The sequence below is a fragment of the Miniopterus schreibersii genome, assembly GCF_964146895.1.
Source record: "Miniopterus schreibersii genome assembly, chromosome: X".
Taxonomy (NCBI): Eukaryota; Metazoa; Chordata; class Mammalia; order Chiroptera; family Miniopteridae; genus Miniopterus; species Miniopterus schreibersii.
The window spans coordinates 70,147,197-70,174,621 of record NC_138104.1 but is presented as its reverse complement, the minus strand read 5'-3'; the positions used below and the strand labels follow the sequence as shown (position 1 = coordinate 70,174,621).

Here is a 27,425-nt window from a genome sequence, read left to right as displayed (position 1 = left end):
TCTAGAAGTCCTATCCAGTGAAATCAGTGGGATGTTAAAGTCCCCTAGTATGACTGTACTGCTGTTGATCACTCCCTTAAAGTCCTATAGAAGTTTTTTTATAAATTTAGGTGCTCTTATATTGAGTGGATATATGTTTATCAGGGTTATATCCTCTTGTTGGATTGAACCCTTTAGTATTATGTAGTGACCTTTCTTGTCTCTCGTTATGATCTTCATTTTGAAATCTATTTTGTTTGATATGAGTATTGCTACCCCAGCTTTTTTTTTCATTTCCACTGGGATAGAAAATTTTTTCCATCCCTTTACTCTCACCCTGTGTGAATCTTTTGTTTTGAGGTGGGTCTCTTGTAGACAGCATATATTTGGGTCATGTTTTCTTATCCATTCAGCGACCCTATGCTTTTTTTTACTGGAGCATTTAATCTATTTACATTTAAGGTTATTATTGATAGATACTTATCTATTGCTATTTTAATTCTTTATACCCATGTTTCTCTTTCTCTCTACTTCTACTAATTACACGAAGTCCTTTAACAGTTCTTGCAATGCTGGTTTGGTGGTGATAAACTCCTGTAGCCTTTTATTTTTGGCTGGGAAGCTCTTTATTCCATCATCTATCTTGAATGATAGTCTTGCTGGATAGAGCAGTCTTGGTTTTAGATCCTTGCTTTGCATTACCTTGAATACTTCGTGCCATTCCCTTCTGGCCTGTAGAGTTTCTGGTGAGATCAGCTGACAGCCTTCTGGGAGCTCCTTTGTAGGTAACAGATTGCTTTTCTCTTGCTGCCTTTAAAATTCTCTCTTTGTCTTGAATTTTTGACATTTTAATTATGATATGTCTGGGTGTAGGCTTCTTTGGATTCTTCTTGCTTGAGACTCTCTGTGCCTCCTGAACTTGTGTGACTTTTTCCTTCACCAGGCTAGGGAATTTTTCTGCCATCATTTCTTCAAACAAATTCTCTATCCCTTGTGTATTCTCTTCCCCTTCTGGTGTTCCTATAGTGCAAATATTGTTATGTTTCATGTTGTCCCACAGCTCTCTTACCCTGTCCTCCTGTTTTTTAATTGTTTTTTTTTGGGCGGGGGGGGCTCTCTGATTGAGTGATTTTTTTTTCTACCCTATCTTCTAATTCACTGATCTGACCCTCAGTTTCCTCTAATCTGTTGTTTATTCCTTCCAATGCACTCTTTATTTCTGCTATGTCATTCATAGTTTCCGTCCTAGTTTCCATATTTTTTTTCATGCTGTTGAGCATCCTTACAATCAGTATTCTGAACTCTATATCTGATAGATTGCTTATCTCCATTTCATTTAGCTTTTTTTCTGGAGACTTCTCTTGTTCTTTCATTTGGGGCTTGTTTTTTTGTCTCCCCATTTTGTCTGCCTGTTTGGGTTTGTTTCTTTGTATTAGGTAGATCTGCTAAGACTCTCAGTCTTTGAAGAGACCACAATTCTTCTCACGCAGCTCCAGTCCACTCTGCCTTTCCTCTGCTGGTGCCCAAGGTGAGTGACTGCACATGAAACTTTGTGTATTGGCTTTTTAAGAAGGTGCCTGCATTTCCAGCAGTCTCTCCCTGGCAGACAGAAACCCTGCTGCTTTTCACAGCCAGATGTTTTGTGGGCAACTTTCTTAGTCTGGTGCTCTTGGCCAGGAAGCCCAGCCTGGGGTTTATACCCCAGAGTCTTCAGTGGGAATCTCCCACAGCTGAGATATCCCTCCGGACCTTCAGCTGCTGCCTGTGGAAGCCTGTCCAGCCAACCCTCTTGCGCCTCCACACTTCCTGCTAGTGTCTCTGCGGTCACAGCTTTAGATCCTTGGTTCTGAAGGTGATCTCCAGCCCATCTTAAGTTACAGTTGATTATTGAAGATGGTTTTTCTATATTTTAGTTGTAATTCTAGTTTGGTCCCGGGAGAATGTCAGTGTACCTTCCACTCAGTCTGGTGCTATTTTAATCTCCCATCCTGTCTTGCTCTAGATCTGAGAACAAGTCCTTTCAGATTTTAACTATTGAGTATGATGTTAACTGTGTTTTTGTCATATATAGTCTTTCTTGTTTTGAAGTATGTTCCTTCTGTGCACACCGTGTTGAGAGCTTCTTATCATAAATGGATGTTTAGTTTTGTTAAATTCTTTCCTGCATCTGTTGAGATCAATATATCATTTTATTCTCTGTTTTGTTGATGTAGTGTAGCATGGTGACTGATTTGTGAATATTGAACCACTCTTGCATGCCTGGAATACATCCCACTCGATTGTGGTGTGTGATCTTTTCACTGTATTTTTTAACTTGGTTTCCTAATATTTTGTTGAGAACTTTTGCATCTATATTCATCAGAGATTTTGGTCTATCATTTTCTTGTATTCTAATCTGGTTTTGGAATTAGGGTAATGCTAGCCTCATAGAATGAGTTTGAATGTGTTCTCTACTCTTCAAATTTTTGGATGAGTTTGGAAAGTATTGGCAGTAATTTTTAAGTATCTGATAAAACTCACCAGTGAAGCCATATTGTCCTTGGGTTCTCTGTGTTGGAAGGTCTCCTTACTTGTTATTGGGCTATACATATTTTTATTTCTTCCTGATACAATCATGGTATGTTGTGTGCTTCTAGAAATTTATCCTTTCTTCTAGGTTATCCAATTTGTTGGCATATAATTGTTCACAGAAGTCTCTCATGATCCTATGTATTGTAGCAACAGTTGTAATGGCTCCTCTTTTATTTGTGATATTATTTATTTCCTCTCAGTTTAGATAAAACTTTGTCAATTTTGTTTCTATCAAAATATCAACTCTTAGTTGTGTTGATTATTTTCTATTTTTGGTTACTACTTTATTATTTTCTAGTCTTTGTACTTACTTCCGTTATCATTTGAGCCTATTTTGTTCTTTGTTTTCTAGTTACTACCGGTATAAAGTTTGGTTATTTAGCTCTTTCTTTTTGTAATATAAGCATTTATCACTATAAATTTTCCTTAAAGAACTGCTTTTCCAATATCTCATAAGTTTTCATGTGCTGTTTTTCCATTTTTTTTAAATAAACACTTCTTATTTTTATTTATTCATTTATTTTTTTAATCCTCACCAGAGGATATTTTTCCCACTGCTTTTCAGAGAGAGTGGAAGGGAGAGAGTGAGAGAAACATCAATGTGAAAGAGACACATCAATTGGTTGCCTCCCATACGTGCCCCAAATGAGCCTTCAACCAAGGTACATGCTCTTGGCTGGAATTGAACCTGGGACCCTTCAGCCCGCAGGTCGATGCTCTAACCACTCAGCAAAACCAGCTAGGGCTGTATTTCCATTTTTAAGAGATCTTTTTGATTACACATTTGATTTAATTTTATTTGACCCATTGGTTGTTTAGAAGTCTATTGTTTAGTTTTCACATACTTTAAAATTTTCTAGCTCTCCTATTATTGGTGATTTCTAGTTTAATACCATTGTGATCAGAAAGAACACTTGGTATCATTTTCATCGTCTTAAATTTGCTAAGACTTGTTTTGCATCCTGTCATATTGTCTGTCCTGGAGAATGATCTGTGTGTAATTGAGAGGAATGTGGATTCTGCTGTTGGATAGAAAATTATATAAATGTCTATTAGGTCCAGTAGGTGTAATATATATTTTATGTTCATCATTTCCTTGCTGATTTCAGTATGGGTGATCTATCCATTATTCAAAAGTGGGGTGTTGAAGCCTCCTAATATTATTATACTGTTGTCAATTTCTCTCTTCAGATCTAAGTATTTCATTAATGTATTTAGGTGAACTGATATTGGTTGTCTTTATATTCATGATTGTTAATCTTTGTGATGAATTGACCACTTTATCATTATATAATGATCTTTATTTCTTGTTACTGTTTTTGGCTCAAGGTCTATTTTTGTCTGATATAAGTATAGTTACCCTCACTTGCATACTTTCTTTTGGTTTCCACTTGCTTGGAATATCTTTTTTTATCCCTTCATTTCAAACCTGTTATGTCTTAAAGCTGAAGTGAGTCTCTTGTGGACAACATGTAGTTGGGTTTTGGTTTTGTTAGGTTTTTTAAAATTTTTTACATATCCAGCCACTCTGTGCCTTTTGAATGAAGAATTTAATTCATTTACATTTAAAGTTTTATTGAAATATGAGGATTTAATACTGCCATCTTATTATTTTAATTGCTGTGTGAGGGGTTTGGGTTGTCTTGAAGTTCAGCAGATACCAGGGAGGTTGTCTTGAAAAAAATAACACTTTGTTTGCTTTCCAGGAGAGAGTCCAGCAGATGTCCTAGGGAGGTGTCTTATCAGTATATTTCCTAAGCCTGTAAAACATGCTTAGAGCAAAAGTTATAAAGAGTTCAAAAGAGGCTTGTTTGAAGGAGGGGCAGGACTCTCTCCTAACTGGAAACTCCTTGTTGTGAATTATCCCTGAGTTGTGGGAACGGCAGGGAGGAGGAGGATGCAAGAATGTAGCCTTGAGAGTAGCTTATCTTGTCTACAGTTTGAATAGCGGTATTGTTTGAATCAGAGGAGCCAAAAATCTTGGTGTTTAATTACCAGGTGCTTCTCATAAATTGTGAAAGACCACAGCAAAGAAAAAGAAAGGCCTTTTTCCTGTCCTTACAATATGGTTTATATTATTGATTAGTGTTTTTATTAACTCAGCTTGAAAATCTTCTTTTAGCATTTCTTGCAAGTCAGATGTAGGTTTTTCTAAATTTATCTTTAAAAAATTATTTTTACTGATTTCTGGGAGAGGGAGAGAGATAGAAACATCAGTGATGCGGGAGAACCATCGATCAGCTGCCTCCTACATGCCTGCCACTGGAGATCTAACCCACAACCCAGGCATGTGCCCTCACTGGGAATCAAACCATGACCTCCAGATTCATGGTTCAGTGCTCAACCACTAAACCACACTGGCAAGATTAATTTATCTTTATTGTTGAAAGTATTACAGATTTCCCCCCCCCCTTTGACCCCCTCCTCCCCACTCCCGCCACCTCCCCAGGTAGTCACCACACTATTGTCTGTGTCCATGGGTTATGGTTATATGCATAAAAGTTCTTTGGTTAATCTCTTCCCACTCCCCCCCTTCCCTCTGAGAATCCAGATATAGTTTTAATAACTCCCTCAGCTCTTGTTTGTATAGGGAAATTTTTTATTTCCCTTTCACACCTTAAGGTGGATTGTGTTAAATTTATAGATGGCTTTAGTAATATGGATATTTTAACAAAATAATTCTTCTGATCCATGAATATGGATTTCCATTTGTTTGTGTCTTCTGCAATTTTTACAATCAAAGTCTCTTTTACAGTTTCATGGTACAAATCTTTTACTTCCTTGGTTAAATTTATTTCTAGATATTTTATTGTTTTTGATGTTACTGTGAATGAAAGTTTTATTTATTTCTTTTTCATGATATTTCACTATTAGTGTACAGAAATACAGCAGATTTCTGTCTGTTGATATTATATTTTGCAACCTTACTGAAATTGTTAATTAGTTCCAACGTTGTTTTTTTTTTTGTTATTTGGAATTTTAAGTATACAAAATTATATCATCAGCTAATAGTGACAATTTTTTTCTTCCTTTCAGATCAGATAAGTTTTTATTTATTTATCTTGCATAATTGCTCTAGCTAGTACTATACTAATGAGAGTGCTGATTGTTGGCAACCTCATGTTATTTCTTTTTAAAAAAATTTATCTTTTTTGTTAAAAGTATTACAGATGTCCTCCTTTTCCGCCCCATTGCTGCCCTCCACCCTGTTCCTGCCCCCTCCCTGGGCCTTCCACACACTATTGTCTGGCCATGGGCTATGCCCATGTGCATATAAGTGCTTTGGTTAATCTCTTCCCGCCCCTCCTTCCCTCTGAAATATGTCAGTCTGTTGCATGTTTCAGTGTCTCTGGACCTATTTTGTTCCTCAGTTTATTTTCATTAGATTCCACATATAAGTGAGATCATGTGATATTTGTCTTTCTCTGACTGGCTTATTTTGCTTAGCATAATACTCTCCAGGTCCTTCCATGCTGTCTCAAAGGGTAAAAGATTCTTCATTTTTACAGCTGTGTAGTATTCCATGGTGTAAATGTCCCACAGCTTTTTCATCCACTCATCTACTGATGGGCACTTGGGCTGTTTCCAGATCTTAGCTATTGTAAATAACACTGATATGAACATAAGGGTGCATAAATTCTTTCTGATTAGTTTTTCGGGTTTCTTAGGATAAAGTCCTAGAAGTGGGATCACTGGGTCAATTTGCAGTTACATTTTGAATTTTTTGAGGGAACTCCACACTTTTTTCCATAAAGCAAAAACTTTTCGTTTTTTGTTTTTGTTTTTTTTTAGCATCAAGTATAATGTTATGTGTAGGTTTGTTGTATATGGATTTTATTAAGTTGAGGTATGTTCTTTCTATACCAGATCTCTTCAGGGTTTTTATCGTGTATTTTGTCAAATGCTTTTTCTGTATCTATTGAGAAGATCATGTGTTTTTTGTCTTTAATTTTGTTACTGTCATGTATTGCATTTATTGATTTGTACATGTTGAACCATTTTTGCATCCCAGGCATAACCCACGTGTTTATGGTGTATAATCCTTTTAATGTGTTCCTGAATTCATTCAGTTTGCTTATATTTTGTTGAGAGTTTTTACATGTGTAACCATCAGGAATATTGGTCTATAGTTTTCTTTTCTTGTAGTTTCCATATTTGGCTTTGTTATTAGGGTAATGCTGGTTTTATAAAATTAGTTTTATGGAAGAGTTTGAGAAGGATTGGCATTAATTCTTATTAAAGTGTTTAGTAGAATTCACCAGTGTAGCCATCTGATCTTTAAGTAGAATTCACCATTGATGCCATCTGGTGTTTTTTGTGGGGGTGTGTGTGTTAGGAGGTTATTGATTACTAATTACTTTTTTTATTTATTGTTGGTCTGTGAAGGTTTTCTACTTCTTACTAATTCAGTCTTGGCAAATTGTGTTTCTAGGAATTTATCCATTTCTTCTAGGTTATGTAATTTGTTGGCATATAATTATTCATGGTAGTATCTTATGATCCTGTGCATTTCTGTAATATTTGTTGTAATGTCTCCTGTTTTCATTTCTAGTATTTATTTATTTGAGTCATTATTTATTTGAGTTTTCTCTCTTTTTCTTATTTAGTTTAGCTAATTTTCACCAATTTTTTATCTTTTTGAAAAACATTACTCAGCTTCATTAATCCTTTCTATTGTATTTCTGGTCTATTACGTATTTCTTCTTTGGTCTTTTTTATTTTAATCCTTCTGTTAACTTTGAGATTATTATTTTTGTTTTTTTCTAGTTTCTTGAGGATTAAAGTTAGGTTGTTTATTTGAGACCTTTCTAATTTCTTAATGAGTGTATTTATTACTATAAACTTTTCTCTTAGAACTGTTTTTGCAGCATCTCATTTGAATTAGTATATTCGGCTTCCATTTTAATTACTTTGAGATAATTTTTTATTCCCCTTTTGATTTCTATTTCGACCCATTGGTTGTTCAGAAGTATATTGTTTAGTTTTCACATATGTGTAGATTTTCCAGCTTTCCTCTTGTTGTTGAGTTCTAGTTTCATGCCATGTGGTGAAAAAGATAGTTGGTATGATTTAAATCTTAAATTTGCTAAGATTTGTTTTGTGTCCTATCATATGATTTATCCTGGAGAATATTCCATGTGTACCTGAGAACAATTTGCATTCTGCTTCTGTTAAATGGAATCTTCTATATATGTATTTTAAGTCTGTTGGCTCTAATGTGTTGTTTATTTGCAATGTGGGTTTTTTTGGGTTTTATTTTTGCATTTTAGCTTGAAAATCTCCTTTTTTGCAAGACAAGTGTAATAGTGGTTAACTTCCCTAATCTATTGTTTGTCTGAGAAACTGATAAAGTATTTATATCTCCTTCAATTCTGAAGGATAACTTTGCTGAATATATTATTTTCCTGGGAATTTTAAATTTTCAATACTCTGAATATGTCATTTCACTCTTTCCTGTCCTTAGAATTTCTGCTGAGGAATCCACTACTAGCCTAATTGGGGCTCCTTTGTAGGTTACTTTTCCGTCACCTGCCTATAATACTCTTGTTGTTACTGATTTTTGACGGTTTTATTATAATGTTCTTGAAGAAGGTCTTTTTGCATTGAGATAATAGGCTGTTCTATTAGCATTGTGGACTTTTATATGCAATTCCTTCCCCAGATTTGGGAAGTTCTCATCTATTATTTATTTAAGTAAACTTTCTGCCAACTTTTCCTTCTCTTCTCCTGGAACCCCAATTATCAAATATCTGCCTTTCTCAATGAAAACAATAGCTCTCATAGGTTTTATTTGCTTTTTTAAAATCTTAGTTCCTTCTCCTAATCAAACTTTGTTATTTCTATATTTCAAGTCATTCATTCTTTTTTAAATCTGGTCTGCCCAGCTACAGATGCTCTCTTTTTCATTCTTCATCTCATTTATTGAATTGTTCAGGTACAGATTTTTTCTTTGGTCCTTTTTTATAATTTCAATCTCTTTGGTAAAGAAAGCCTTCCGTTCATTAATTGTATTCCTGGTTTTGTTGAATTGTTTCTCTGAGTTTTCTGTAGCTTGTTGAATTTTTTTCATACCAGCTATTTTGAATTCTTTGTTAATTAGATTACAATATTTTAGGCCTTTAAATTGGTCCCTGGATAATAATAATTATTTTTGTGATACCATGTTTCTTGATTTTTTAATACTTTCTATGTATGCACTTCTGCTTTCTCATTCTAAGTAGCAGATACCAACTTAACTAAGTTTTAGGGATCTTTTTTTCCCTTACAATTCACCAGGTTGTTTTTTTGGAACCTTTCCTTTGTATTCCAGAAGGTGCTGCTATGGATAAGTTTGAGGTTTCTTCCTTGCCCATTGACTTTGGCCTGTTTTCTGAGCATGCTCCTGTTCTACTGGTGCTTGTTCTTGCAGAAGCACTTGGAAGCACACACAAGGAACCAGCAGCAAAATGGAGTTAGGTGTTGGTTTACTACTTGGGGCTTTGGTGGTGCCTATGGACTCTGTGGATAGATCTCCAGGTGGGTACTCCCAGAGGCTTGTGTTTGGACTTCCTGCTGAAATCTTGAAGCAGACAATAGAAACTGTGCTCCTTTAATTCCCGTTGCTATTTGTACCAGATTCCTTCCCTTTCTCGTCCATCTTCCCTGTCATGGAGGTCCTTCCTCAGAAATGAGGGTGCTGCAGGACAGAAATGGGTTTTTCCAGCCACATCCTCACATTTTGGGTAACAAGGCAGTCATTCACCACTTTTACTTTCTATCATCTTTGTGGATGAGGTCACAGCATTCCACTTCCTCTATTGGAGTGGTCACATCTGCTGCAGTCAAGCCCAACTTCTTTGCAGTGTTGCCTTGGGGAGAGGGATTGCCTCAGTATGCATCCAACCTTGTCTCTATCCTGCATCAGTTGCATACTGGGATTTCACCTCAGCCTGGCTGGACTTCTACAAATTCTGTCTTGCCAGTGGGCATCTTCCCAGGTTTGCACTCTCCAGGTTTTTCCCCCATAACAATGAATTGGAGTGGGGCATCCTCATTGACTCTCTTGGGTCCACAGCCCTTACCAAATTCTTATTTGCTTATTTTGGATGAAAAGGTGGGCTAGAAACCTTCCATGTCCTTTGGTGTCATGTGCAGTGGTGATTTTATTCCATTAAGCAATATCTAATTAGTTGTATTAAAAAGTATGAGAAAATAAAAACAACTTAAGCCACCATGATGCTGCTGTCCTATTTGATATTTCTTAATCTTTTCTGGTTTTAACAACCACCCTATGAACACCAAAAATTCATGTCACCACAGGGATAAGTAAGAAAAGCAAGGTAAGAGATGTTCATGCAGCCTGGCTGGTGTGGTTCAGCGGTTGAGCGTTGACCTATGATCTGGGAGATCGCAGCTCCATTCCCGGTCAGGGCACATGTCCAAGTTGTGGGCTCGATCCCCAGTAGGGGGCGTGCAGGAGGCAGCCGATCAATGGCTCTCTCATCATTGATGTTTCTCTCTTTCTCTCCCTCTCCCTTCCTCTCTCTGAAATTGATAAAGGCATATTTTTAAAAAGTGCATGTAGGAGGCTGCTATTTGCATCTTCAAACAGTTCAGTCTGCATTTATATATTTAATATGTTCATGACCTTTTTCATTACTTTCTTTTTCTTTTTCTTTTTTCAATTCCAGTTTACATTCAATATTATTTTGTATTAGTTTCAGGTGTACAGCATAGTGGTCAGACAATCATATACTTCACAATGTAGTCCACCCAATATTTCAAGTACCCACCTGGCCCCATACATAGTTATTACAATATTATTGACTATATTCCCTGTGCTGTACTTTACATCCTTGTTACTATTCTGTAACTACCAAGTTGTTCTTCTTGATCTCTTCACCTTTCTCACCCAGCCCCCCAATCACCCTCCCCTCTGGCAACCATCAGTCATTTCTTCTTATGAATAAAAAATTTCCTAAATACTTTTTAAAATACATATAACAGATTCATTTGTCTATCTCTTTTTGTTATCTCTTTGGATTGTGCTTTTACTCATGCATTTTAAGAGCCTTATACAAACAGAAATTAGAAATTTGGAAAACCTACATTTACCACCATGAACTTAACAGCCTTGCAATAATAATTAAGGACTTTTCTTAGAGATCAGTGGTGATGTGAATGAATTTTTGATACTGTAAAATGAACATAATACGTAATATATATTGTAGTGAACTAATATTTTTCAAATCATTGGTGAATGATTTGTGTTACAAAATTATGAATTGGAAAATGATTGAATCAGAGTAAGATATATACTGATGGATTTTAGTATGACAGAGTAAGAAAATCATTGATTAAATTTCAGATTTCTTATTGTAAATATCCTATCAGAAACAGGATTTATCCTGATTTGATATAATATGAACAGAGAATATGAAAAATTATGTTAAGATTTTAAAAATACTTCTGCTTTTTCAAATCAATATCTGTATGAGATTGCTTATCTTTATATATTTCAAAAAAAATTACGTATTGCAAAACGTAGAATGCAGAAGCAGATATGAGAATTAAGGTTTTTTCTTTTAAACAAAACACTGTATAGATTTGCAAAAATGTAAAAGTATGACCTGTTCACTAACTATAATTTTGTGTTAGAAAATATAGTTTTTATAAAAGATGTTTGTGCTAAGGTATAATGGGTTTACTTTTATTTTTAAACAAATTAACACATAAATATTTTAATATCTTTTCACTTTTAATATTGATATGTTTAACTTGTGTAAACAAAAATTCTTTAGGGTCCTCTATAATTCTGAAGAGTATAAAAGGATCCTGAAGCCAAAAGTTTAGAGTCACTGTTTTAGTGATCAATAACAGTCTGGGGCGCTAGATTTCAGGTATTCTGTCACTTAGTAACTATGTAATATTAGGCAAGCTACTTAATGCCTGCCTCAGTTGTCTCATCTGTAAAATGGGTATAGCCAAAATACCTACTTCATAAGGTTGTTATGAGAATTAAATGAGTTAATGTTGTAAAGCTCCTAGAAGAGTATCTGTCACACAGTAAACACTTAAATTTTTTATATTAAAAAAGAGGGCTTATAGGAAAACACCCATAGTTACCATCGTACTTATTGGTGAAAACTGAAAACTTTCCTCTGAAGATCAGAACAAGAAAAATACATCTGCTCTTGCTGCTTCTAGTAAATATTGTACTGGAAGTTCTACCCTCCAGGTTTAAGAAAGATTAAACAGGATGGCAAAATATACCATTCAGGGATCATGTCTTTTTTAATTAAATGTACTGAGGTGACATTGGTTAAAAAGTTTATATAGGCTTCAAGTGTACATTTTTATGATACATGATGTGTATTGTATTGTATATTGTATTGTGTGCCCACAACCCAAAGTCAAATCATCTTCCATCACCTTTACTTTTACTTTTTACTCCCTACTCCCCCCACTCCCTTCCCTCTTGTAACCAACATACTGTCGTGTATGAGTTTTACTTTTATGACATGGATGGGCCTTGAGAATATCATGCTGAGTGAAATACGTCCATCAGAAAAAGCTAAGAACCATATGATTTCACTCATATGAGGTATCATGTCTTATCTTGGACAGCTAACCCAGGTGTCTAACCTTTCAGGTGTGGTCTCCAACGAGGGTCAGTTTCCTGTGGCCAAGGGAGCCCAGGAGCTGTTTCAGTGCACTGGTCCAATGTGCCGCTATGCTGAAGACCTGGCCCCCATGCTGAGAGTCATGGCAGGACCTGGGATCAAAAAGTATGTCCACTTCTTTTCTTTATTTTCTCTCCCTTTGTTTATTAGAGACAAAGGTAAACTTTCAGTCCTCAACCAAAGACTTAGAGGGTGGTGGTGGGTTTTTGTTTGTTTGTTTTTTGAGAGAGAGAACTTTTGTATATGTAGATGTCTTGCTTCACAAACTGGGAAGATAGTTTGTAAAAATAATTTACTGTGTAAAAATATTATGCAAAAATAGGCCTATTTGGGATGAAAGCACTGGATTATTGTTGTTCATTTGGCAATTTGAATATATAAACTTATCTCACTTTAAATTAAGCCTTTCTGGTGCTTCTGTCATTTGTCACCACACATGTTTTCCAAACTTACTGGGACATTGATACAGCCTAAAAAACTCTCTGTTTCCCTTCATAGATCTTTATTATGTTTTCAACAGCAGCAATTTTGAATTATTTTTATTTGCAGCAAAACTATGATTTTCTCATCTAGTTTTTGCATTCAGTAAATGATCCCACATTCTACTTCACCAAGAAAATGCAATCTGTGGAACTTTCTTCAGTTCCTTATATCAAACTTTCTAGTTCCCCAGCCATTAATTTCTCATTTCTCCTTTTAGAATGAAGCAAATGTCTTTCTTTTTGCTTTGGTATATAAGTGCTTTGATCTGTTCTGTGGATCTCATATTCTGGTACTCTCTCAGATCTTTGTTCCATTACTTGTTAAACATGCCTAAACTACATCCTGGTTTCCACCTCTCCACCACTAAAATTTTTTTGGTCAAGTTTTCTGATCTTGTAACTGGTGACCTTATTGACTATTCCTTCCTTCTTGAAACAATCCCTACCTTTGGATTTTGCAATTTGCATTCTTCTGATATAGCTCCTACATCTATGCCTTTTCCTTTTTATCTCTCTTGGTGGCTCATCCTTAAAATATTGGTACTCTAGAGAGTCTTGGCTCACTTCATTCTTCTCTCTTTCCCCAACCTCCCAGGATCACCCCACTTACACCTACTACTTCAGTTACCTCCAATACATAGAGAAGTCACAAATATATATCTCCAGTTGCTTCTTTTCACCTTAGCTACAGGAGTGTGTATAAACCGACATACTGGGCATCCCAATGACCTGAAACTCAATGTGTCTAAAACTGATTTCATTCTTCTTCCAAACCCCACAAAACGGATTTGCTACTTTTATTCTTCCTCAGTTCCAGTGACTGCACCATAATCAACCCAGTCACTAAAGCCCGATTCCCCACCTCTATCACTCTGTATGTGGAAACAATCTCCAATAAAGATGACCTCATAATTATTTCCTACATCATTACATTTCTATCACCATGGTTATAATCACCTGGACTACTACCAGAGCCTTCTGGCTTTTTACTCCATCTTCAATCTTGACCATTCTAAGCTGTTCTCTCTCATGTAAGCAGAGTAATATTCTTAAGTGGAAATCTGAATTCTAAAGGTTTATCGCTATTTCTGGCACAAAATTCTGAGGGGGGCGGGGAGGACGGACGCCACTAAAGCAAAATCTCAATTGTTAGAATTAAACTAGTGAGTATATATAAGTAATTTGTTTATATCAGTTTTTTTTATTCCTCCACAGGTTAAAACTAGATGAAAAAGTGCAATTAAAGGATTTGAAATTTTACTGGATGGAACATGATGGTGGCTCATTTTTAATGTCCAAAGTGGACCAAGATCTCATTCTGGCTCAGAAAAAGGTAATTATAAATAGAACCTCTTTCATGGAATTTGTGTTTAGGTCAGTAGATACCATTCTCACCCTATTCCTTTACTGTCTGCCGGATATTTCTGTGTTAGAATACAGAATTAAGATGATTACAATAGTTGTACTAAGTAATTTTTGGTTATACTTATTTTTTTATATTTTATTTTTTAATAATAAAAAGGAAGATTTTAAAAATAAAGTATAATACAGCAAAAAAAGAAATTGCTCAGAGGTAACTGCTATTACTATTTTGTCATATCTGTCCAATTATTCTTATATGCTTATGTGTAGAAGTAAATTTTATATAATTGAGATCACATTGCACATGCAACAATTCTAATCTGCTTTTTATTTTTTAAATACTTCTATAATCAAATGAAATAATGAAACAAATTTGTCTTTTTAAAAGCAAAAGCTTGTTCAAAGAATAATAATAAGAGGAAGAACCATGTCAAGTTTTAAAGACACTTTTTTAAAAACTGCAGTAAATCAACATGTGACACCATTAAAAATAGTACAGATCATTATTTGGAAAATAGGTAGTTTTGTATCTCTAACATTAAGAAAATTCATGTAAAAACTCTCACAGTAAGGTCAACAAGTGTCCTAATTAAAGTCATGTAATCCCTAAATCAGAATCATTCCAATATATCAGAAACAATTAATAAAAATGATTATACAGTACTTATGAATTAGTTAAAACATATATGTGAAACCTAAATGAAGACAATTATAAACTTAAGTGCTATAAAAGATTGCTTTAATATATGAAGACAGACATGGCAGCCCATTTTCTCCTGTCCTGAAAAGTTTCAGTTGAGAAATCCACTGATTGCCTCATATCTAACTTCTCTCTTTGCTTTCGCTAATCTTAAAATTCTTTCCTTCTCTTTAACTTTTGACAATTTAATTATAATGCATCTTGGTGTAACCCTATTTGTGTTCAACCTATTTGGGATCTTCTGGGCTTTGTGAGTATGGATTCATTTCTTTCTCCATGATTAAGAATTTTACTGCCATTATTGCTTTAAATATACTTTCTGTCCCTTTTATTTCTCTTCTCCTTCTAGAAGTCCCATAATGTGAAATTTGGTTATTTTCATTGTGCCCCATAAACCCGTAGGCTTTTTTCACTTTTTTTTTTTTTTTTTTTATGCTACTCTGACTGGGTAATTTCTAATGTTCAGGTCACTGATTCTTTCTTCTGCATGGTTGAGTCTACTTTTGAAACTCTCTATTGAATTCTTCAGTTTGATTATTGTATTTTTTTATTTAGAATTTCTGGGGTTTGTTTGTTTTAATCTTCACCTGAGGATATTTTTTCCATTGCTTTTCAGAGAGAATGGCGGGGCAGTGGGGGGAGAAACAAAACGTTGATGTCAGCGAGACACATCAATTGGTTGCCTCCCGCACTCCCTCCAACCAGGGCCGGGGATGGAGCCTGCAACCTCGATACATGCCCTTGACCAGAATCGAACCCAAGACCCTTCAGTCCATGGGCCAATGCTCTAACCACTAAGCAAAAACCAGCCAGGGCTAGAATTTCTGGGGGGTTTTGATGGTTGCTCTTTCTTTGTTGAACTTCTCATTTTGTTCATGTATTATTTTCCTAATTTTGTTTATTTATCTGTTTGGTGTTTTCTTGTAGTTCACAGAGCTTCCTTAAGACGATTATTCTGGATTTTTTGCCTGACAGTTTATTGGTCTCCAATTCTTTAGGTCAGTTATTAGAGCTTTATTTGTTTCCATTAGTGGTGTCACCTGATTTTTTGTTATCCTTGCTTTTTTACACTGGTATCTGTGCATTTGAGTAATCGGATGGAGACAGAACTTTACCGGCCAGCTCAGTTTTGTTTTCTGGGTATATCCTTCAGCAGGTGGGGCTGCTATTATGGTCTGTTTTTAGGTAAGGATACTTTTCAAGCTCTGAGGATAGGGATGGGGGTTCTGCCTCTGGCTGAGAACAATTGGATTAGACTGCTGATTTGGTTTTGCACAGAAGTGAGGATATAGGATTGGCTCTGTGGTTACCTGGATTCTCTGGTTACTCTTAGTAGATGCTCAGGACTGGGTATTACATTCAACTATAGATAGAGAAATGAATTAGTTTCCCTGCCCTGACAGGGCAGCAGGATGGAACTCAAGATCTGTATAACTCATTGTTTGGGTAACTGAATCAGGCCAGAGTATACACCGAATTCCATGGTCAGGTGAGGCCACTGGGTTTGCTTTTCAGGTGGGGGTAGTCACAGACTGTGAATGGGCCACACAGCTTCCTGTGTGCTATGGTTAGCTTCTCTGGTTGGACAGGCTGAAGTCTGTATTCAGTAATGTGTGAGGCTGCACATTAGATTCTGTGCCTGGCACAGTGCGAGGAGCATCTCTAAAGCTGGTACAGCTCTTTGTTGTCTTAATAAAGCCAACCTGCACCCTGAGTTACCTGGCCAAACAGGGCCCTGGCTTTGGTTTGCAAACTATTGACTCTACTTACCTCCTCTAGGCTCCAGTACTTGTGGGCTGCACAGCTTCCAGAAATTGTCAACAGCTCTTTTGGTCAGATGGGGCCAGAAGATACTCTCAGCTACAGGTGGTACTAAGTCTTAGCTCCCTTGCCTAGGTGAAAGAGTGAGGGGCCACTAAAGCTTACTCTCAATTTTCCAAACAGACTTTCTTGTTGGGAGGGGCTAGGAGTTACCCTCAGCCTTGGCTATGATTTAATACCCTTGCCTGTGCATGATAAGGGAGCCATCCATGCCTGGTGCTAGCTTTCCTCCGGGGATGGTCAGTTCTGCCCTCTTGACTCTGGGCTGGGGTGCTGCACTCTGTGTGGAGTGCCCCACACCACACAGCTCCTAGGAGTTGTCACCTGTACTCTGCTCCAATAGGGCCTTAAGTCACCCTCCAGAATGGGTGGGGCTGTGAATTTGTTCCTTGTCTGGGCATTAGCAAATTGGGCTCTAGGGCCAGCAAAATTTCCCATTTGAGGAATCAGTCAGGCACATTTGCACCCTGTCAAGTTCTCTGGTCAGAACTTGCCCATAACTTTGTTCTCCAGATGAACAAAGCCCTTGGTTGTGATTACTACTTGGGCATTGGAGGTATGCTCTTGGTCTGCTGAGGCCCAAGTGCTGGTTGTTTCAAGCCCCTCCCCCTCTCTCCATCACATGTTTGAAGTAGTTGAATTTCCCAGATTACCCTGCAATACCCATGGGGCAAGATCAGAGTAGTGGCTTGAAAAAATGAATTAGTACCAAGTGGGGGTGCTGATTGTTTCTCCTGGAGGAGCCTATGGCTCAGGGGTAACCTCATGCATGGTGGTGCTCTAGTCTGGGGGAAGAACAGTACAGGCAACGGGTAGCCCCTTCTTTTACCTTTCTAATGTAGTCTTGCTCCTGTGGTGCAGGAGTTTGCTTTAGCCTCACCTCCATGTTCTAGGGTTCTCTCGGTGGTGTCTTGTCCTTGAATAGTTGTTAGTTTTTCTTGTGAGAAAGAGTGAAGTCAGGAATGTCCTATTTTGCCATCTTGGTGACATTACATCTCAGTTAATCCAACCTTCCTTCTATACCTAATTTTAAAAGAATTTTTATCACGAATGATTATTGAGTTTTGTCAGATGTTTTTTTTGCATATTTCAAGATATGATTTTTTCTTTTATTTTGTTAATGAAACTTATCACATTGGTTGACTTGTATATATTGAATCATCCTTGCATCCAGGTGAAAATCCCAGTTGATCATGGTGACTGATCTTTTTAATGTGCTATTGAATTCAGTTTGCTATTGTTTTGTAAAGGGCATTTGCATCTGTGCTTATCAGGGCTATTGACATGTAGTTTTCTTTTCTGGTAGAGTCTTTTCCTAGCTTTGGTATCAGGGTAATTTTGGCCTACTAAAATGAGTTCAGGAGTATTCACTCTGTTGATTTTTTGAGGAGACTTTAAAAAGGATACCATTAATTCTTCCTTAACTGTTAGGTAAAATTCACATGTAAAGTCATCAGTCCTGAGATTTTCTTCACTGGGAGATTTTTATTTTTTAAAAAAAATATATCTTTATTGATTTCAGAAAGAGGAAAGGAGGGGGAGAGAGAGAGATAGAAACATCAATGATGAGAGAGTCATTGATCGAGCCCGCAACCCGGGCATGTGCCCCGACCGGGAATTGAACCCCGATCGCCTGGATCCCAGGTCGACGCTCAACCGCTGAGCCACGCCCGGCCGGGCTGGGAGATTTTTTTTAATTGAGTTTATTTGGGTGACATTGGTTTACAAAACCATACAGATTTCACATGTGCAACTCAACAAAACATCATCTGCATACTGCGTTGTTAAACCATCACCCAAAGTAAAGTCTCTTTCCCTCCCCATTTGTACTCCTTTTGCCTACCCCCACCCTTTTTTCCCTCTGGCTGTCATAATACTGTTGTCTGTGTCTATGTGTGTGTGTGTGTGTGTGTGTATCCCTTCAGCTTTTTTTCACACAGACCCCCAACCCACCTCCCCTTGGACAGATTTCAGTCTGTTTTATGTATCTATGCTTCTCTTTCTATTTTGTTTGTTAAACTATTTGGTTCATTAGATTCCACATATAAGTGAGATCATATGGTACTTGTCTTTCTCTGACTGGCTTATTTCACTTAGAATAATGTTCTCTAAGTCCAACCATGCTGTTGCAAATGGTAAGATTTCCTTCTTTTTTACCGCCTAGTAGTATTCCATGGTGTAAATGTCCCACAGCTTTTTTATCCACTCATCTACTGATGGGCACTTGGGCTGTTTCCAAGCCTTGGCTATTGTAAGTAATGAGGCTATGAACATAGGGGTGCATCTATTCTTTCAAATTAGTGTTTCAGGATTCTTAATATATGTTCCCAGAAGTGGAATCACTGGGTCAAATGGCAGCTCCATTTTTAATTTTTTGAGGAACCTCCACACTGCTTTCCATAGTGGCTGCACCAGTCTGCATTCCCACCAGCAGTGTACCAGGGTTCCCCTTTCTCCACACCCTCGCCAGCACGTGTCGTTTGTTGATTTGTTGATGGCAGCCATCCTGAGAGGGGTGAAGTGATACCTCATTGTGGTTTTAATTTGCATCTCTCTGATGATTAGTGACAATGAGCATCTTTTCATATGTCTCTTGACCATCTATGTGTTCTCTTTGGAGAAGTGCCTATTCAGATCCTTTGCCCACTTTTTAATTGGATTGTTTGTCTTCTTGGTGCTGAATTGTATAAGTTCTTTATATATTTTGGATATTAACCCCTTATCAAATGTACCATTGGTGAATATGTTCTCCCATTCAGTAAGTTGCCTTTTCGTTTTGGTGATGGTTTCTTCTGATGTGCAAAGCCTTTTAGTTTGATGTAGTCTTGTGGTTTTTTTCCTTTGTTTCCCTTGCCCGGGGAGATACATTGGCAAAAATATTGCTACACAAGAAATGTCTGAGATTTTACTGCCTATGTTTTTTTCTATGATTTTTATGGTTTTGTGACTTATATTTAAGTCTTTAATCCATTTTTAGTTTATTCTTGTGTATAGTGTAAGTTGGTGATCTAGTTTGTTGGGGTTTTTGCATGTATGTGTCCAATTTTCCCAGCACCATTTATTGAAGAGACAGTCTTTACCTCATTGTATGTTCTTGCCTCTTTTGTCAAATATTAATTGACCATAGTGGTGTGGGTCGATTTCTGGCTCTCTGTTCTGTTCCGTTGATCTATATGCCTAGTCTTATGCCAGTATCAGGCTGTTTTACTTACTATGGCTTTGTAGTATAGTTTGATATTAGATAGGGTGATACCTCCAACTTTGTACTTTCTCAAGATTGCTGAGGCTATTCAAGGTCTTTGTGATTTCATATCAATTTTTGGAGTATTTGTTCTAGATCTGTAAGTTATGCCATTGGTGTTTTAATAGGAATTGTGTTGAATCTATAGATTGCTTTGGGTAGCATGGACATTTTAATGATGTTAATTTTTCCTATCCATGAACACAGTAAATGTTTCCACTTATTTGTATCTTCCTCAGTTTGTCTTCAGGATCCTATAATTTTCAGACTGCAGGTTTTTTACCTTCTTGATTAAATTTATTACTAGGTACCTTATCTTTTTTGTTGTAGTAGTAAATGGGATTGTTTTTTTAATTTCTTTTTCTGATAGTTTATTATTGGTGTGTAAAAATGCCACTGATTTCTGAATATTAATTTTGTATCTTGCTACTTTACCGAATTCATTTATCAGTTCTAGTAGTTTTTGGTTGAGTGTTTAGGGGTTTCCATATACAGTATCATGTGTTCACCAAATAATGACAGTTATACTTCCTTCTTTCCATTTTGGATGCCTTTTATTTCTTCTTCTCATCTGATTGCTTGGATACAACTTCCAGCACTATGTTGAATAAATGGTGAAAGTGGACATCCCTGTCTTCTTCCCGATCTTAAGGGAAACGCTTTTGGTTTTTGTCCATGGAGTATAATGCTGGCTGTAGGTTTGTCATATATGGCCTTGATTATGTTGAGATATGATCCCTCTCTTCCCACTTTGCTGAGACTTTTTATCAGAAATGGGTGCTGGATGATTCCTGGCCCCGATTGGGGCTCATGCAGGGGGCAACCAAATGATGTCTCTCTCTCATATCAATATTTCAATCTCTCTCTCCTCCCTCCCACCTCTCTCTCCTCCTCTCTTCTCTCCCCCTCCCTCCCCCTTCCCTTCCATTTTGTCTGAAATGCAATGGAAAAAATATCCTCTGGTGAGGATTAGAAGAAAAAGAAAAAGAAAGATAAATGGGTGCTGGACTTTATCAAATGCTTTTTCTGCATCTATTGACATGATCATCTGATTTTTGTCCTTCATTTTGTTTATGTGATGTATCACATTTATTGATTTGCGGATGTTATACCAGCCTTCCATCCCCAGAATAAATCCCACTTGATCGTGGTGTATGATCTTTTTAATGTATTGCTGGATCCATTTTGCATATATTTTGTTGAGGATTTTAGCATCTATATTCATCAGGGATAGTGGCATATAATTTTCTTTCTTTGTAGTGTCCTTATCTGATTTTGGAATTAGGATGATGCTAGCCTCATAAAAGGATCTTGGGAGTCTTCCCTCCTCTTGAATTTTTTGAAATAGTTAGAGAAGGATAGGTGTTAGTTCTTTGACTGTTTGGTAAAATTTGCCTGTAAAGCCATCTAGTCAAGGACTTTTGTTGGCTGGGAGTTTTTTTTATTACTGCTTCCATTTCATTAGTTGTAACTGGTCTATTTAGATTTTTCTGATCCTTCCAGATTCAGTTTTGGGAAATTGTGTGTTTCTAGAAATTAATCTTCTTTCCTCAGTTTGTCCAATTTGTTAGCATATACTTGTTCATAATATTGCTTACAATCCTTTGTATTTTGTGGTGTCTCTGGGAGATTTCTGACTGCCAATTTAATCTCCTTACTAGCAATTAATCTGTTCATATTTTCTTTCTTCCTGATTTAGTCTTGGTAAATTGTATGTTTCTAATCTTTATTTCTTTCCTTTGCCTAACTTTGAGGTCAGTTTTTCCCCCCTTCTGATTATTTAAAGGTTATACTTAGGTTGTTTATGTTAGATCTTTTCTGTTTATTAATGTAGGTTTTAATTGCTATGAACTTACATTTTAGAATTTCTTTTGCTGCATTATAGAACTTCTTTTGCTCCCATTATATTTGTATGATATGTTTCCATTTTGTTTATCGCAAAGTATTTTTTATTTCCTCTTTAAATTTTTCTTTAATCTGCTCATTGTTAATTTCCATGTATTTGTGAGTTTTCTAGTTTTCCTTATGTTGTTTATTTCTAGTTTTAGAGCATAGTGGTCAGAGAAGATATTTGGCATGATTTTAAAGCTCTTGAATTTTCTAAGCCTTGTTTTGTAGTCTAACACATAGTCTATACTGGAAAATGTTCCATGTGCACTTGAAAAGAATGGGTATTCTGCTATTTTTAGAGATAATGTTCTGAAATTGTCTCTGGTTCTTTTGGTCTATAGTGTTTAAACAGGCTTTGGCAGCATCCCATAGAATTTTGTATATTGTGTTTTATTTTTATTTATGTTGAGACCATTTTTATTTCCCTTTTAATTCCTTCTTTGATACATTCGTTGTTCACAAGTGTGTTATTTAGTTTCTACATATCTGTAAATTTTCCCAGCTTTCTTCATGTTCTTGATTTCTAGCTTCATACCATTGTGATCAGAAAAGATAATTATTATTTCAATCTTCTTAAATTTGCTAAGACCTGTTTTGTGTCTTATCATATGATCTATCCCAGAAAATGCCCCATGTGCACTTGAGAAGAATGTGTACTCTGCTGCTATTGGATGGAATGTATTATGTATGTCTGTTAAATGCATTTGATATAGACTATGGTTCAATTCCAATGTACCAGGGAGGTTACTATTGCTGCTGCCAAAAGTCTCACCACTTGTAGTGACACCCTGGGGAGGGGAAATGTCTTGGCAAATTCCTCCCTCTCTTCAGTTTCCTAACTTGTCTCTATCTGTCTCCAATGTCATGCTGGAATCTCCCTTCAGGCAGGCTGGCCTTACATGAATAATCTCACTCATGGGTATCTGTCCAGTTTTGCACTCTCCAGGTGTCTTCTTCCCAACGCCTGAGAGTGAGGATGTGACAACTTTGCTGACTTTCTTGGATCTGCAGGCCCCACCTAGGTTCCATTTGTTGTTTTTGAATGCACTCAGGATGCTGGAAACCTCTTGGGTCCCTTGGCGTAATGTGCAGAGGCACTTCCGTTCAGATATGGATGTCAAATTAGTTTTAAAAATAGAGAAAAAGAGCAATGACTTATGCTGCCATAATGCTGATGTCACTCATAGCCTTCATTTTTGAAGTACAGTTTTGCCATACATTTTCTTATTGATTCACAATTATTTATTTTAGCTTTTTTAAAAATAATTTTTTTATTAATTTCAGAGAGAGGAAGGGAGAGGGAGAGAGAGATAGAAACATCAGTGATGAGAGAGTCATTGATCCGCTGCCTCCTGCACACTCCTCACTGGGGATCGAGCCCGCAACCCAGGCATGTGCCCTGACCAGGAATTGGACCGCGATCTTCTGGATCATTGGTCGCTCAACCGCTGAGCCACGCCGGTCGGGCTTTCTTTTAGCTTTTTAGGATTTCTGCTAAGAAAACCACTGATCCATATAAAGGCTCTCTTGTATATGATATGCCACTTTTTTCTTGCTGCCTTCAGGATTCTTTTTTTTTGTGTTTGATTTTCAAGAGTTTGATAAAATGTAACTCACTATGGGATTCTTTGAGTTTATACTAATTAGAGTTTGTTGAACCTCTTGTATTTGTGTATCCATTTCTTTTTCCAAATTTGGGAAGTTTTTAGCCATTATTTCTTCAAATAATGTCTCTGTCCCCTTTTCACTCTCTTTTCCTAGTATTCCTATAATGTATATATTATTTCACTTGATGGCATCTTATGAATCCCTTGGTCTCTCTTCACATTTTTTTATTATTTCTTTTTGCTCCTCAGACCCAGTGATTTCAAATGATCTGTCTTCAAGTTTGTTTTGTTGATTTATTACTCAGTTTCAGTCTTCTGTGGAACCCTTTTAGTGAATTTTTCAGTTCGTTTATTGTGTTTTTTAATTCCAGAATTTGTGGTTGTTTCTTTATTTTAATTTATATCTGTGTATTTATATTGTAGTTTTGTTCATATCACTTTCCTGACTTTTGTTTGTTTGTCCATGATGTCCTTTAACCCACTGAACATTTTTAATACAGTTATTTTAAAGTCTTTGTCAAGTAAGCCAGAGATCTGTGTTTCTTTAGGGGTTGGTATCTAGAAATTTATTTTGTTCCTTTGAATGGGCTGTGTTTCCTTGTTTCTTTGTATGCCTTGTTATCTTTTTTTTTTTTTTTTAAATGAGTATTTAAAATAATATCTACCTCTCCTTGTCTTTGTGGACTGGCTTTGTGCAGAGGAAGTCCTCTACTGATTAACCTGGCCTAAAGATTTAATGTTCTCTCAAAACTTTTGGAGATGGGTCCTTTTTGGGCCTGCACATTTTTAAATTCCAGTTCCTCTGTACATATGACTACTTTTTAATGTCTTTATTTCCCTAAATGTCTCATCCTTGCTTCTTCTCAAGCCCTTAGTTATTTTATATTATTGCTCTGCCTGTAATATCTTATACCTAGACACCCACAGGCCTGCAGTGACCCTGCAACTCTTATGCCACAGCTCCAACCACTGCTTTTGACAGCTTCCAACATGATATACAAACTATGCCTCTATTCCCATCAGTGCTCCCTTCCAGGCAAAAGATAAACTGGTTGACCCAGGCTGCCCCTATACTAACCAGAACACTGCAAGCAAATTCCACTCTTTTCATTCAGTCTCAAAGTAGAAGTTAGTAGTTGGGTGGGTTCTTCCCTGTCTTTCTGCACTGTGCCAAGAACGGGATGGGGCAAGAATGTGCAAAGGTACCATGAGATTTCTGAGCATTTTGAGTGCAGCTTTCATTTTTTGGTCATTTGTTTTATTGCTGCAGTTTCTTAACTGGCCTCCAGAGATCTCACAGAGCTACTTTGGTCTGTATATTGGTGTTTCCATGAAGAAATGAGGACCTAAAACTTCCTTGTCAACCATCTTGCTTACATCACACTCCAGTGATATCTCTTTTTCCTAAACATGTTTGTCTGTTGTTTTATCTTGATTTTTTTAGGTTGTGGATAACCTGGAAAATATGCTAGGAGCTTCAGTTCAACATGTTAAACTGAAGCAAATGAAGTATTCTTTTCAGTTATGGGTCACAATGATGTCAGAAAAGGGACATGATGGGACGGTATGTTCACTGCTTTCCTTCCTTTCTTCTTTTTTTATAAATATTTATTGACCATATTAACATATGGGCCATATGTTATAGATATGGAAAAATGAAATTCATAAGCAAATAGGTGACATAGTTAAATAATGAAAGATTATGCAGTTCGGTGAGTGCTACACTGGTATAAGCATATATGGTTGTAGGATCAGAAAGGGCAATCCCATCTATATGTGGAAGTCAGGGAAAGCTTCCTGGTGGAGGAGTTTCTATCCACCAATACTTGAATATTTTGAAGTCCTTAACCAGTAAAGAAGTGATAAAAGGTGTTTCAAGCAGAGGTAACATTGTGGGCAAAGGCACGGGGCATGAGATTTATTCCATTATAGAGTGTGCTGGCTATCAGAGCATTTAGGCTTCAATAAAGCATAAAGTGATTAGATAACCCCAGTTGTCAAGATCCCACTTTGCCTCCCCCATCAGAGGTTTTTAAGGATGTGCACACAGTTATCTGCTTTTCTACCGTGTAATTTCAGCCTCCTGTTATTTGCTAAGTTTGGAAACTGATCTGGGTACTTGTGAAAGATGTTTTACTTATGATTTCTTCAGATTTATTGAAAAATTTAAATATGAATTCTTCAAGAGTAATAAGTTAAAGTCGACATTATGAAAAAATAGGAAAATTATTTTCAAGTCTTTGAACTTTTGTACATATGCTGGCCATTAGGAGTGTGACAGACTCAAATTCAAATCACAAGTCACTTTTTAGCTCTGTTTTCTTTTTGGTGGGGGAGTTCTTAATCTCTTCTTTACTCACCTGTGAAATGAAAGTATTATACCTGTGTTACAAGATTATTTTCTGGATTAAGAATATTTCTGGTAAAGTTTCTGACATTTAGTAACCCTTCAATAAGGGAGCACTTTCACGATCCCTTTCTACCTTAAGGAAAATAAATTATCAGTCACTATACTTGTGTTTCAGAAACAAATAAATTGTTTCTTTTATATAAGCACCTTGGAAATCTCTCAGAATAGGAAGTTCATGTAAATCCTCAAGCTTGGATGTTTAACTGACATGTAGGTTCGCAGAGTATGAACAAAACTAAGGCAAAGATCAGTAACAAAAATTTTATTCTGAGTTCACTTGCAGGAGATACTCTCTCATAACTTGGAGAAACTTATAACGTAGGTGCTGATTGTTAAAGTTGATCCTGATATTAAAAACCTGACATAAGACAAAAGGGCAAAAAACTGGTCTGCTCTCACCGCTGACTCAGAGCTGGTGTTCATAGGCACTCTACCGTGTTGCTCAGTAATGGCCCATCTCTTATGAGCAGGTGCGTTATATGGTTGATACTTGAAGCTTTTACTGTGGAAAAAGGATGTGGTCGTTTTCTCAACCATACTTGTTTATGGCCATTTTACCACTTTATTATAGGAGGTTTATTGAGTTACAATGTATACACCATGTAAAGCACTCTTTTAAAGCATACAATTAAATGATTTTTAAAACATATGCAGAATTGTGCAACTACCACTACAGTCAATTTTAGAACATTTTCATCACCATAAAAAGAGACTCATGCTCATTATCAGTCACCCCCTCCAAAATCCTCACTGCCCTATCCACAGCCTTAAGCAAAAACTAATCTACTTTCTGTATGTATAGATTTCTTTACCCTGGACATTTCGAATAAATGGAATCATACATTGTGTGGTGTTTTGTAACTGGCTTCTTTCACTTAGCGTAATGTTTTTTACATTTTATCCATGTTGTACCTTGTATCAGTACCTTATTTCTTTTATGGCTGGATAATATTCTGTTGAATTAATGCCTTTTGTTTCCCTATTCATCAACTGATTGGTATGTGGCTATTTTTCCTAGTGCTGCTATGACCATTCCTATTCATATTTTTTGTCTTAGCCATACTTTTTTTGAGAGAATACTTGTATTTCCTGTTTTAGCACTTTGATATGTTTATTTTCACATTTACATTTTAATCTCTTCCTTTCCCCATTCTTTTTTTTTAATTAAATGTATTGGGGTGAATTGGTTAATAAAGTTTTCTTCACTGTCAGGAACCTGTGAAATTTGTGGATCTGCTTAGTGACCATGGGAAACCTATCAACCCTCTGTGGGAATTGATGAAATGGTGCTTAGGCCTATCAGTGCACACCATCCCAGCCATTGGTATGTAAATCATCTTTTCTCCAGTTTGATATCTTTAGGGGAGAGAAGAACATCTTACCACATCACAACACTGAGGAAAGCTGAAATATATGAATAATGAATTAGTATCCATCATCTGCTCACATATCACTATGTGCCAAGCACTGTCCTGTGCATTTTATCCTATTGATTTGTAATGTATCTATTATAATGCCCATTTTAGGTTGAGAAACTTTAATTCATAAAGGTTAGATGGCTACTAAATTAAAGAGTACTCTTCAAATGTTTGCCTTACAAATTCAAATGCCTAAGATGCTTTTTCTGTATCATGTATTGTTTTTAAATATCTAAATGGAAATTTTGGACAATATATTTGACTTTGGGGAAAGGCCCATTC

General features: G+C 36.5%; 1 protein-coding gene across 2 annotated transcripts in view; it reads left to right on the top strand.

Moving 5' to 3' along the window:
• FAAH2 (fatty acid amide hydrolase 2) overlaps window positions 1-27,425 on the top strand; it is an 84,849-nt gene that overhangs the window by 44,404 nt on the left and 13,020 nt on the right. For both annotated transcript variants that reach the window (XM_081124888.1, XM_081124887.1), the window contains exons 6-9: window positions 12,182-12,317; window positions 13,910-14,027; window positions 24,760-24,879; window positions 26,938-27,049. In XM_081124888.1, the coding sequence (XP_080981014.1) occupies window positions 12,182-12,317; window positions 13,910-14,027; window positions 24,760-24,879; window positions 26,938-27,049 (486 nt within the window). The remainder of the gene's footprint in view (window positions 1-12,181; window positions 12,318-13,909; window positions 14,028-24,759; window positions 24,880-26,937; window positions 27,050-27,425) is intronic.